This window comes from Prunus persica, chromosome G6, assembly GCF_000346465.2.
Source record: "Prunus persica cultivar Lovell chromosome G6, Prunus_persica_NCBIv2, whole genome shotgun sequence".
NCBI lineage: Eukaryota > Viridiplantae > Streptophyta > Magnoliopsida > Rosales > Rosaceae > Prunus > Prunus persica.
Window position 1 is genome coordinate 30,007,434 of NC_034014.1, and position 12,732 is coordinate 30,020,165.

The following is a 12,732-nucleotide window of genomic DNA, read 5'->3' on the forward strand; positions in this document are numbered from 1 at the left end:
AATTTACGTATTATACACATAATTATCACATATTACTGAATAAAAATAATATATATTGAAAAAGGGTATAGCCGAACGGCTGTACTCAGTTTTTCCCAATTCAAAAAATAGTATAGCCAGGGCTATACTCGTTTTTTGAAAATTTAAAAAAAAAATTGTATAGCCGACCGGCTTTACCTGTTTGACACGTGGGGCTTAGGCACTGGGCGAGTCTTTATATGTATATCTACATAGATAAATAGTATAGCCGCCCGGCGATACTATATTTTTTTATTTGTTTTTAAAAATAGTATAGCCGTGCGGCTATACGCATTTTTCCTTTTTTATTTATTTTTAAAAAATAGACTTTACTATTTTGACACCTGGCCTACTTCTTTCATTTACTATACGTAATCAAGTATATCTTAGGCTTTTTAAATCACTTTGCTTAGTAATCATATGTTAATTATTATTTAATATAAACAAATTAAAGAAAAAGTCCACAAAGTAATTAATTTTAATTTATTAAGTATTTTGTGAAATCATTTGGGTGTCTTAATTAAATTTCTCCATAGCCCAAGAGCCATATCCATTACTATTAGGCCATTATTTGAGTATCTATTGTCCCTTTTTTATTTTTTACTTTTTCAGAGTTATTACTCGTATAAAGATTTTAGCACTTTCACGTTCAACAATGTATTATACATGTACGCACGTATTTCTCATTAATTAACCCTAAACCCTAAATAGTATAGCCGTGCGGCTATATGTGGTCCTTTTTATTTTTTTTCCCTTGAATTTCGTTTATCGATAAGAGTAGTTTAAAGCATTTTTCATTACTATTAGGCCATTACCCAAGTCTATTATTCCCTTTTGATTTTGTAATTTTCCCGAGTTACTACTCATTTAAAAAAGTTTAGTATTTTCTAGTTTAATACTCGTATTATACACATACGTATGCATTTAAAAAAAATAATATTTTCGGTTTTCCTAAAGGCTCGGTAAAATGCACTTTTTTACCAAGACCATTCCAACTCAGCATGCAATTATCTACGACAAATAATGTGTGCAGTAACAGAATTTAGTAGCACTTGAGAGAATGAGGTAAATCAAAGGCAAACAGTCCCACCAAAAAAATAAATAAAAATTAAACTCTTAGATGGATTTACTATGAAATTTCTCACTCTTCATTATCTGCTTTGGATATGTTGAAAGAGCATAATATAACATAGGCTTATTAGTTATAATACCCCCTAAAACTTTGGTCAAATCTCACTTCTCATAGTACTACTGTATTCAAGTATATGGTATACTTTCCGAAAAAGGACAAAAACAAATAATGGGCCTAAAGACTGTAGTGGGCCCGGATTCCGAACTTGTTTAGTTAAAGGGTAAGTGGGCTTTGATAAAAAAAAAATGGATTGCCAAGTGTCTCCTCGGCCCGGATCAAACTCCTATTTCGGCTTGTAGGATTGATTTGAAGGAGAAGGGCAATGCCCTTGATTGGTTACGACATGACACTATAGTAGGCCTCAATGCAGAGAATCCGTGTTCTACTCTGAAACAAGTTAGACTATTCCCGAGCCAGGTCAGAGACGTCAAACACAACGCATGAAAATGAAAGCAAGCCCAAATTCAAAATCAAACCTCTGTTTTGTGTTGTCAACAAAATCCCAATCCCCAACTCTTTGAATTTCTCGAGAAACCTTCAAGTAATAAAATTGAATGATTATAATGAGACTGAAGGTGTGGTTTGTGTTAATAGCGCTTGTGCTGGCTGCCACGATTCGACCAAACGGTGCGTTTGAATCGTCGTCTTCCCGGCGTCAGACGTCGACGGAGGCTTATGTCACGCTCTTGTACGGAGATGAGTTCCTACTGGGTGTTCGAGTCCTCGGCAATTCGATACGGGACACTGGATCCACCAAAGACATGGTGGCTCTGGTCTCGGACGGCGTCTCCAATTACGCCATGAAGCTTCTCGAGGTTATTACTCTTCTTTTGTTTCTTTATTTTTGGTACTTGCGCAAATTGAGCTGTGGAGAATCCATTTCTATCTAATTAAGGAAAGTGGCTGTGCTTAGGCTTAGTTGAGTTTATGGACTTTCCTTTTTTTCAGAGCGGCAAGTTAGCTAATTGAGTATCAATCAGGTTTTTGGCATTAACTGAATTGTGAAGTGATTTTAGGAAAAATAAAGGATAAAATTTTCTGCTTGACTTCATTCTATTAAAGTTCCAGCTGCGGTAAATACCCCTAAATCAGATTGATTGTAAGCGTGATTGTTTTGGTAAATATTTGTGCAGGCTGATGGATGGATTGTGGAGAAGATTAGTTTATTGGCAAATCCCAATCAAGTACGGCCGTCGAGGTTCTGGGGTGTCTACACAAAGCTGAAAATTTTTAACATGACTAACTACAAGAAAGGTAAAAATCTTCAATTGCTTATTATCAGAAGTCCAACAGACCTTGTTACGTTCCAGTATTTGATTGTTTTAGGATCTGTCCCACTTTTTCTCTGATAGCTGATTGTGTTTCTTATCTCCTGTGGAATATCATTATGCAGTTGTATATCTTGATGCGGATACTATTGTTGTCAAAAATATCGAGGATCTTTTCAAATGCAGCAAATTCTGTGCTAACTTGAAGCATTCTGAGAGGCTGAACTCGGGAGTGATGGTAGTGGAACCATCTGAAACTGTTTTTAACGATATGATGAGACAAGTTTCCACTTTGCCTTCTTACACTGGAGGTAAAATAACTCTGCATGTAATTTTAATCACTTCTCACTGCCTGTACGGTCTTTCAACGTAATTATTTCTTCATCTGCATGTCAGTGAGATATGTACTAATGGGTATGTTTTATGTAGACCATAATGCTTATATGATATGGATAATTGATCTGAACAAATATTATTCTGACTGTTGGAGGGAAGTTTAAATGTTTTGTCAAACCCAAGTGTGAGCTTCCAAGTCAAGCTTATGGTTAGGACACAGAATTAGTTAAACTTTATAGTTATGGTATGATGATGCCCGAACTGTTACTATTGTAGACATTGAATTCAGATCAAATTAAATTGCATTGTTGTTGTCAATGCTCCACTGATTTCTGATACTTACATGTAAGTCTGTCAAAAGGAGTTGCTAGATATGAGTTGTATAAACTTGTTAAATACTCAAATACATGCTTAAATTACCATTGTAAATTTGGTCGTTATGATAGGTGTATTATATGTTTCTGAGTTATGTGGCATCCTTGGGAGAAAGCATTGATCCATTATAGTTATTTCGCTCTCTAAACATTTATGTGCTTTATTTATTACAGGAGACCAGGGGTTTCTGAATTCCTATTATTCTGACTTTCCCAATGCCCATCTTTTTGAGCCAAGTTTACCAGCAGAGGTGCGGAAGTCTAGACCGGCTCCTGCAATGGAGCGACTTTCCACTTTGTATAATGCAGATGTCGGTCTTTATATGCTGGCAAACAAGGTGGGTATGAATGGGTGTTTGAAATGTCTTATTAACGCTGGTCGACTAGTATAAATGCTTTCAATGGCATGTATGATATCAGTGCCTGCACAATCACTCCCAAATGTAAAGTACCATAGAATGAGATGATATTTCTATTGCATACACTTAAGGAATAAGATTTGGCATTGGAAAAGCTAGGTTTTCAATACAAAAGAGTGAGGTTATCACATTTTCTTGTATACGCAGGTGTACAGGTGTACACAAGAGTCTAAAGATGTAATAAAAGAAACCTTTTAATTGGTGTTTGTGAAGCTAATTGGATTACAAAACTGCTAAAAATGTCACAAGTTCTGTTGTGCTACTCAGAACCCATGTTTATGGTGCACGATGGAACTCCAATTCAAGCTGTAAAGATGTCTTATATCTACAATTTGGATTGCTAGTATTTTCTTTAGTTTGTCCTATTGAACAATAAGGTGATGACCCATATGAAGTGGCTAAATGGGAATGTACTATTGATTTGTATTTGTTATGCTTATTAAGTTGTTTAATCTGCTTGTGTGTTACACTTTCAGTGGATGGTAAATGAAAGTGAACTTCGTGTCATTCACTATACACTTGGTCCCCTTAAACCTTGGGATTGGTGGACATCTTGGCTTTTGAAACCAGTCGATGTCTGGCAGGTACTGCTTTGAATTATTTTAAATATCTATGTGGTTATCTGCTTTTTATATATAAATATTTATTGTAACTTTTGCATTCAGAGAGGATATAATCAATGACTTTCGTTGATGCTGCAGAATGCTAGGGTACAGCTTAAGGAATCCCTTCCAGGAACTGGAGGAGGCAGAAATCCAAATGACGCTCTTCTTGTCAGTTTTCTTTTCCTGCTACCATTTTGTGCTCTACTCTTTTGTTACTATCGGTTGTTTCTTCAGGTTAGCAAGTACATGATCATTTTAGCCCAATTTTGAGAAATTTTTCATTATATATTTTATTATATATTTATTTTTTCTGAATATTGGTGCAGTCACAGGAGTACTTTTGCTCGTTATGTAGAAGCTCGTTGTATGACCAAATCAAACACCTTTACTACAAGATTAGATCTACGGTGACACTTAATTATACTGTTGTTTCTACATCGTCCTCCATTAATCCCAACCATCAGGTTAGATCCCATGTCTCAGTTGTGTTTGTTGGACTGGTCCAATTTCCTTTCACTTTCAAGCTTATCTTATATAAAATAGACTATCTTCTGCACTTTACAAAGTTACGTGGTCGTTATAAAGTTTTTGTTTGTACTTATGCTGTGAAACAATCCTTTAATGTGATGCAGACCAGGGTGCCTGTTTATTTGGGTGGGATCTCTATTGTTGTCTGTTTCATGGCTGCCCTGGTGGCCCTTGCTCTTGCTTTTGCAATTGTGCCTCGACAGGTTATGCCATGGACTGGTTTACTAATGATGTATGAGTGGACATTCACAATCTTCTTTATATTATTTGGAGGTTATCTCCATCTAATTTACCAGTGGGGAAAGGGAACAGCAGTGCAAGCAGGAGCCTTGTCCTCTGTTCCTGAATCAGTTGATTATGATTCTGGGAAAGGTTAGTTGGCTTGAGTTAATCCAATGCTGATGTACTAAATTTCATCGAATTAGTTCCTTGTTTGTTTTTTTTTTAATTTTCTAAATTAGTTGATGGTTTTTGGATGTGTTATAGGTCATCAACGGCAAGAATCTTTATGTGATAGTGCTACACTGTGTTATGGGCTAGGAATGGCTTTTCTGGCTATTGCTGCTCCATCTTTGCCATGTCTTTTTGGGATAACTGCTCTATTTTTAAGGTAATTTGCTCTTGCCTGTGCCACTTTTCCATCTTAAGGAAAAATATGATTCAAAAGGAGGGCTAAGAACAATTTATGTTATTATGACATTTAACAGGCTAGGTTTGATGGTCGTGGGAGGCCTGGCTTTGGCATCTTTCATGACATATGCTTCAGAGCACCTTGCAACTAGATCATTTTTAAGAGGTTTCGAAGACCGAGATGGATCGAGAAGTAGGAGCTTTTGTTTGTTGTGTTGACTGGTGAACAAAATAGAGTATGTAACATGTAACTGTAAGAAGTGTTTGATCCCTTTTGTTGTAACCTATTTCGCAAGGAAAGGCCCTACCATTAGTTTGTAAAGTATTGCAGAAAGCTTGTTGATCTATAATTGCTTGTTATCCAAGAAATTTTGTGACAATATTCTTTCAGAAACTATTAATCATAATCCCGATTCCCAACATTATTGTGTACCATCGGATTTTGCAGTCTAAGCGAACAGTGATATCATAACACACTGTTTCTTGTTTTGTGGCAATAGTAATTATTAATTGTTTATAGCTGATATTCAAAAAATAAAAAGTTGTTATCATCCTAAACAAGTTTAATTGTTATTAATTATTTTTATTCACCTGTTGTAGTCTTCCTTGTTCACTATTTAAATACTAATTATTCACTAAAGAAATAATAATTAAAACATAATTACTAATTAAAGTAATTACAAAAGTCTAGGATATTACTTAATTATAAAAAATAAAAATAAAAACCATTTTGTACTGTATAGCCGAGCGGCTATACTGTTTAAATATTAATATATTTTAAGAGTAAAGCCACGCAGCTACTCTTTAAAATTTTCGTATATATTTAAAGAATACAACTAGACGGCTATACTTCTAAAATATTTAAAAGAGTATAGTCCCATTAATATTTTAAACTTTTAGCTGCTAATATATTTTAATAGTATAGTCGCACGACTATAATATTTATATATATTTAAAAAATATACTTTTTAAATATTAATATATTTTAAAAGTATCTTATGAAAGCTGCAGTCTTAAAACTAGAAAAGCACCCCTAAGAATGTCTGGATTGGTTGTGGCATCAAACAGCACAAAGCAAATGTTTTCGAAGAAACCAACCGCATAACCAATGACATATCCAGAATTTGGAAGCTGAGTAGGTAGAATTTATACGTTGTATGAATATGGGTATACATTCATATAAAAAATTTTCAAAAACTAGGATACATGTATGGCATTGATACGATGATTAAAATAATATAAATAACAAAATTGATATTGCATCCATCATGTTATAATCATCCAACAAATTAGAAAATAAAAATAAAAATGAATCAAATGCATTTTGATTATTTAAAAAAAAAACAATTAGTACATGTAAAAACAATTAGCATCTATTGCTAAAAAAAACTAGGCTTTAGTGTACAAGAAATTGGGTGGCCAACCAATTTTACCTAGTTCAAAATAATTATAGAGAATTCAATACCATTTATATCTAATTACGTGACTCCTTAACACTTTTATCCCTCTCTCCTCCCCCCCCTTTTTTTTTCTTCTCTTTTCCTGTCTTGTTGATTCCCTCTCTCTCTTTTCTATTTTTTTCTTCTTCCCCTTTCTCTTTTTCCTTGGTCTTTTTGCTTTATCTACCTATTTTTATTTCCTAACAATTTTCGCGTAGGCAGCTACGTACCCAAAACATGGCTAGATCCGCCAGTGTGCATAACAAACTAACTCATATTTGTGGAAGGATGGGCAAGGGCATCCTTCTTCATTATCTATTATATCTTTAGTTACAGACAACAAAGTATTTCAATCATATAAGATAAAGGTGAAAGCAATCTAAGCAATAAGGTGGATTTATGCAATCCTTGGGGTGATGAAAAAACACTAACTTATTGTTTTCAAAATTCACCATTGCATACTCCATGGTCATGCTAATGTCCAGCAATATAGGAAACAACATCAAGATAAATGATCAAATATATTGAGTAATCTTTAACACACATTAGACAAGTTTAATAATCAGCAAGTACAGTATCAATCTATTGTATTTGTCATGAAAAACAAAAGACTTTATTAGAACCTTAGAAGTAAAAATCCTCTGAAATATGAGAAGTTTATGTTTCTCATATACGTAACAAGTAGCTCATCAACTAACTACGCAAATAGAGCTCATTTCCTAAGGAGTTTGTGCAATCACATGAGTTACATGAACTTGGGTATGGGAGTCAGACGAGGATCAATGCCCAAGTATATCACAGGGTTTGTCTTTCTCCGAAAGTCTTCTATGCATCTGCAATTCCCAGTGCCCCTTATCACTTACATGTGTCATGTCTTATTGACACATGTATAAGCAATAAGATGAAATGAAGAGTCCACGTAACCTTGCAACATTCATATCACTCATATTTAATTATTTATTAAAGCATCACTTACAAAGAACTGCCTCTAAATTTCTATATAAAACCAACAAAGTTTGTTGAAACCGCACCATCAATCTAATTCAAGAATGCCATAATTTGATGTTATCCATTAAGATAAGGCTGACATTCTAGCCAGGATAGATAAGTGATGCTCGTGTGTGGGCGTATAAAGGAAAAGGTATTGCAGGAGCTAATCTAGCATACCTTGGTTGGGACTAGAAATAGTAGCATCCGCGTGAAGCGAAAAGCAAAGGTAAAGACCCTCTTCTACACCATTTATGTTACCCATCATCATGAAAAGAATGGCATAAGTCCATGGATAGTAACTCCATGCAAAGGGAGATATTCAGAAGAGTAAGAAAAGAGAGCTAATGTCGCCAATGACATATTATGCTTACATAATTACATGAATCTTTGACGTTTATGGTGAAGTATAAATTTGAATATCGGTTACAAACGTTACATTCAACCATGTCGTAGTCTTTCTTGTTCACTATAATTGACCAATTAGATTAACCAAACCAGATAGTAAAAGCAATGGCAAAGTAAATTTATGTTGAATAAATGGGGATGATTTTTTCACTGTTCTGCTATGCGGGTAAAATATGCAGATCAATTACTTTACTTTACTGTTCTTGATTGAATGGCAGAGGATTTATTCTTTAACATAAAAGCGTGCTCGTGTTCACTGTGGTTTAATGGTTCTCCTCCTCCATAGCGTCCACTGATTGAAAACACACTTTTACAGTGAAAAAACCATATGATATGTTTGTATTAATTCATCGTATTTGTTGTGTATGAGTTTGAACTAATTCATGGTACTCGTGTTTGAGTTTTGTTGTGTATGAGTTTGAACTAATTCATGGTACTCGTGTTTGAGTTTTCCTCTCCTTTCTTTAATTTTGAAAAAAAAAAAAAATTAACAAACCATATAATATGTTTGTATTAATTCAAGATATCATGTGTATGAGTTTTGAACTACTTCATGATATTCGTGTGCCTGGATTTTCCTATCCTCTTCTTAACTTTGGCAGAAAAAAAAAAAAAAATCCAACTTGGCTGAATTGAATATTATCCTTGTTAAAGTTGTACGGACGCCCCAACACAAAGTGATTCTTTTTTTATTCATCTTCACCACCCACCCAAAAAAAGGTGCAATTGTATAATATAATATAATATTCAATTAATTGTTGGCACTTACAGAGTTGAACTAAGAAGGAAAGGAAAGGAATGCCAAGTCAAAGCTGCGAGAGAGAGAGAGAGAGAGAGAGAGCGATTTAATTATATATATTGAAAAGGAAGGCCAGTTTTCCATTGGGTGATGGAAGGAAGCTGCTGTTTGCGACTCTGTCTGTCTTCTCCAATTTGCTTATCAGATTCTGAGTTTTGTTGAAGTGTCATTCAACTAATCATCAACCGCATAACATACTATATTATATATATTATATGTTTATTTACTTTATTTAATTTTTGATTAGCTTTGTCACTGAGTCTTTGATGAGTCACGGACCAATAGAAATATCTAAATTTGATTGTCTTCCTTTTTTCTTTTATATATTATAAATTGCACGTCATTTTGGCACTAGGTGACAACACATGGTGACTAACTCAAAATTTTAATAATGAAAAGGAAATTGAAATGATGGAGGAGGGTGGTAGACTTTAGTGATCCATCGTCCTTATCCCATACTGTGGTAGATATAATCAACTACAAAATTAAAACAATAAAAAAGTAATTAAATAAAAATAAAAAGATGCAGAAAGAAAGCTACAAATATGGCCCCCCACTCCCTCCCTATGTTCTGGCTTTTATCATGTTGGACGAAAAGATTCCATCTTCCCAATGAAGGCTCCATGGTATCTATCTCTCATAATAATTTCTTTTCTTTTCTTTTCTTTTTTTCTGCGCATTCTGTAGAGGAAGCCGCTCTCTGCAACTTTATGATAGAGTCCTGCAGATGATTTTCTAATTAAGTTCAATACATTATCCAAGGTGTTTTCTTCTTTTCCTTTAACTTTTCCCAACTATCTGGAACCCTGCCATGCCAATGTGCCATGCCATTTATACTAATTTTGCTTCAACATTTGATCATGTATTGCTGCTATAGCCCCCACGTCCTTGGCTTTTTCAAGAGCTACTTAGATCTCAAATCTTGTTTATTCTATCTGCTGTCCTCCCCCTAGACCTAGTCACCTAGAGCTAGACATACATGTGCCTGCAAAAGAAGGGGTCACTACTTTCCAGTACATTATCTTCTGATCGATTCTCTCCCTAGCTAGTCTTCATTATATATTGTGAAGGAAGGTTTTATCATGTTCCTTCCTTGCTATAAAATAAAAGCTTCAGTTCTATAAAAAGCTGCTGCTGCGCATAATGTGAATATAGAAGAAGAAGATTTTAGATAAACTTGAGGTTTAGAGAGCTAAGCGGCTAGGCCCTATCATTTCATTCATGACCCAAAATCTTTAAGCAGTGTGTCATATTATATATATGCATATATATTATGGCTTCTTGTTGTTTGTTAACCCGGAAGACTCATAGAAAGAGCTATATATATGATATGAGAGGTTGTTTCAAACGTTGACATTCATCGCCAGCTAATTAAGAATGCTAATTGCCAGTTAACTGGGAAGAGGAGTACATGTGCTCTAATTAATTTGAGGTTTATATATACATATAGAGGTATGTTCCCTAACGTGCAATTATTCTTTGAAAAGAATCAGACACGCGGTGACGCGGTAGCTTTTTCATCCAACCACGTTCCATTATCTACCCTGCTCATGTACGTGAAAAATACTAAACTAACTTGGAAGATAAAAGATTCCAGTTTTGATGAGTATAAAGTATTTGTATGCCAAGCCAACTTAGTATAGCACTTCTGCGGTGCGGTGTCAAGTCAACGATTCATTGATCAATGAGAAACAGAGAAAAACCAGAAAACCAGTTGTGTTATACAACGACGATCGATGTCTCTTACAGTGAAGGAGCACACTAGCAAATGCATAATAAAGATCAAAACAAGGAAAAAAACAACGGAAATACAAAGTTACATCTCTTTCGCTGCTCAACCTGGAGGAGCTAACATTCCACAGTTTATTTCATTTTCCTCCATTAATTTCTTGGCAAACAAGCCAAGAATCAGGAGAAAAGGAGTTGGCATTCGTCCAAACAGAAATTAAAAGGAAAAGAAAAAAAGGAACGGAGAAGGTCAAGGAAGATTAAGGGTTGATATATAAATATATATATATCATATGTATAAGCCAAGAATCAGACTTGCCTGAGGTTACATTTCCTCCTTAAGTTCATCACCTTCTTTACTGCTGTAAATCAGGCCATGACTGAAAGTTGAGGACCCTATATCCTCCTCCTGGTGAGCTTTTGGACATGAAAGAATGATCTTCTTCTCCTCTTGACATTCTTCTCATCCACTTCTGAAGCACCATCATCGTCGTCATCGATCCTTCCTTGGACAAGTTCAGTGAAACCCTAATTATTATTTCTCTCGCAGAAAAATCAACTTAAGTTGTAGACGAAGAAGAAAGAGGCAATAGAATTTTGGGGTGGTTGGGTATATATAGATGTCTTAATATATAAGTAGCAATCGGTTGTGGGAGCGGATGAAACAAAGGTGAAAGGGAAATGAATTAGGCCACGTACGTACATGGGAGGCCCTACTTCACATGTCTCTATGTGTTTTACTGATAAAAGGAATATCCCATTAAGTAAAAAGGACCCCCCCTCTTATAATTTAAAGTTGGAATCTGAGGTGAGCTATCCAATTTGGATCCACATATATACCTAAAAATAAAAACAAAAACAATATTCGTTTATTTTGTGCTCATAGTTGGCCAAAACTTACCCATTGGATTGGACAACCTAATTAGCTGGCCTCTAATTAACTCAATCACTAGGTTTTGTATATATAATAACACAAGATATTACTTGGGTTTTGCAGATAATGACATTATTAGAAATGGCTGCATTAGTTTAGTTGCTTATATAATTGTTTTTAAAGCTTCTTGTCAAAATTTTGTCTCTCATGTCAATTTTGTCATTCAATTATTTTTGACAATTCCTGCCGGCACACCATTGTCAGTCATTGATGCATATAAGATCTATAGTAGAATTCACCTACATCAAACACTAATAGTCATTCATTCGCGCTCATGTACATAGCGCATATGACAAAGAGTCACATGATCTACATATTTTTTTAATCTGTTGTACCATATACTAATTAATTTAGAAACATCATTCCAAGGTAAGGTAAGCATGGATTATATAACTATTAGCTATATAAAGAAATGAAGATCAACATCATTCGTATATGATCTCAATTGTCAACTGTTTGCACATCAAACCTATTCATTGAAAGACTAAATTGGCACAACATGTGGCAGCCATATATAGCTAATTGTGGTTTACTCCGCTGTCGACATTTCTGGTTAGACATTTCTGGTGCCCCCATTTTTGGAATATTAAATTACACCCTTAGCTCTCAGTGAGAGTATAGAGATACCCTTTTATATATATATACAAGATTTGAAGGCATGTCCTTTAGACAATTGATTGAGATTCAGTTGAGAATTAGTGCTGTTTAAGTGGGGAAGGTCTACTGTAAACAACTAAACAAACATGGTCTGATTAAAGACGATCGACTAGTACTAACAAAGTCAAGGGGAGGGGCCTTTTCAAATTGGATTGTTGAGAGATTGATTGGATGGATTTTACAAATTGAAAGAGTGGAGGGGCCTTTAAATTATTTAGGGCGGACCAAAAGCTGATCCAATTGAACAAGAGAGGGAGAGAAATGTAATTTGCAAGGACCTCATGGGTAATATTTTTGCACTTGAAGAAAGAAGCTCTTTGTCCAAAAAACAAAAAGAAAAGTAGAAAGAAGCTCTCACGGGTTTGCAATTAAAAAGTCTCTGGATTTTGGTTTGAGTGGAAGCCAAAGCCAGTGAGATTTGGAAACGTGGCCAACCACACTGAGCTTCAAGTGCATCTTCAGAAGTCTCA

At 34.9% G+C, this 12,732-nt stretch overlaps 1 protein-coding gene across 1 annotated transcript; it reads left to right on the plus strand.

The window, feature by feature from the left end:
• Positions 1,571 to 5,745, plus strand: LOC18775299 (inositol phosphorylceramide glucuronosyltransferase 1). Its single transcript, XM_007204959.2, has 10 exons — positions 1,571 to 1,965; positions 2,284 to 2,404; positions 2,544 to 2,729; positions 3,303 to 3,466; positions 4,024 to 4,131; positions 4,249 to 4,386; positions 4,479 to 4,616; positions 4,785 to 5,052; positions 5,167 to 5,290; positions 5,388 to 5,745. The coding sequence occupies exons 1-10, from the start codon at positions 1,705 to 1,707 to the stop codon at positions 5,527 to 5,529; spliced, it is 1,650 nt and encodes a 549-aa protein (XP_007205021.2). The 5' UTR covers positions 1,571 to 1,704; the 3' UTR covers positions 5,530 to 5,745.

Bases quoted from the DNA above. Each gene is read 5' to 3' on its own strand.
- LOC18775299 (XM_007204959.2), top strand. From the start codon at position 1,705: ATGATTATAATGAGACTGAAGGTGTGGTTTGTGTTAATAGCGCTTGTG. The intron at 4,387-4,478 runs GTTAGCAAGTAC...ATATTGGTGCAG, and splicing joins ACTATCGGTTGTTTCTTCAG to TCACAGGAGTACTTTTGCTC. The intron at 5,053-5,166 runs GTTAGTTGGCTT...GATGTGTTATAG, and splicing joins TGATTATGATTCTGGGAAAG to GTCATCAACGGCAAGAATCT.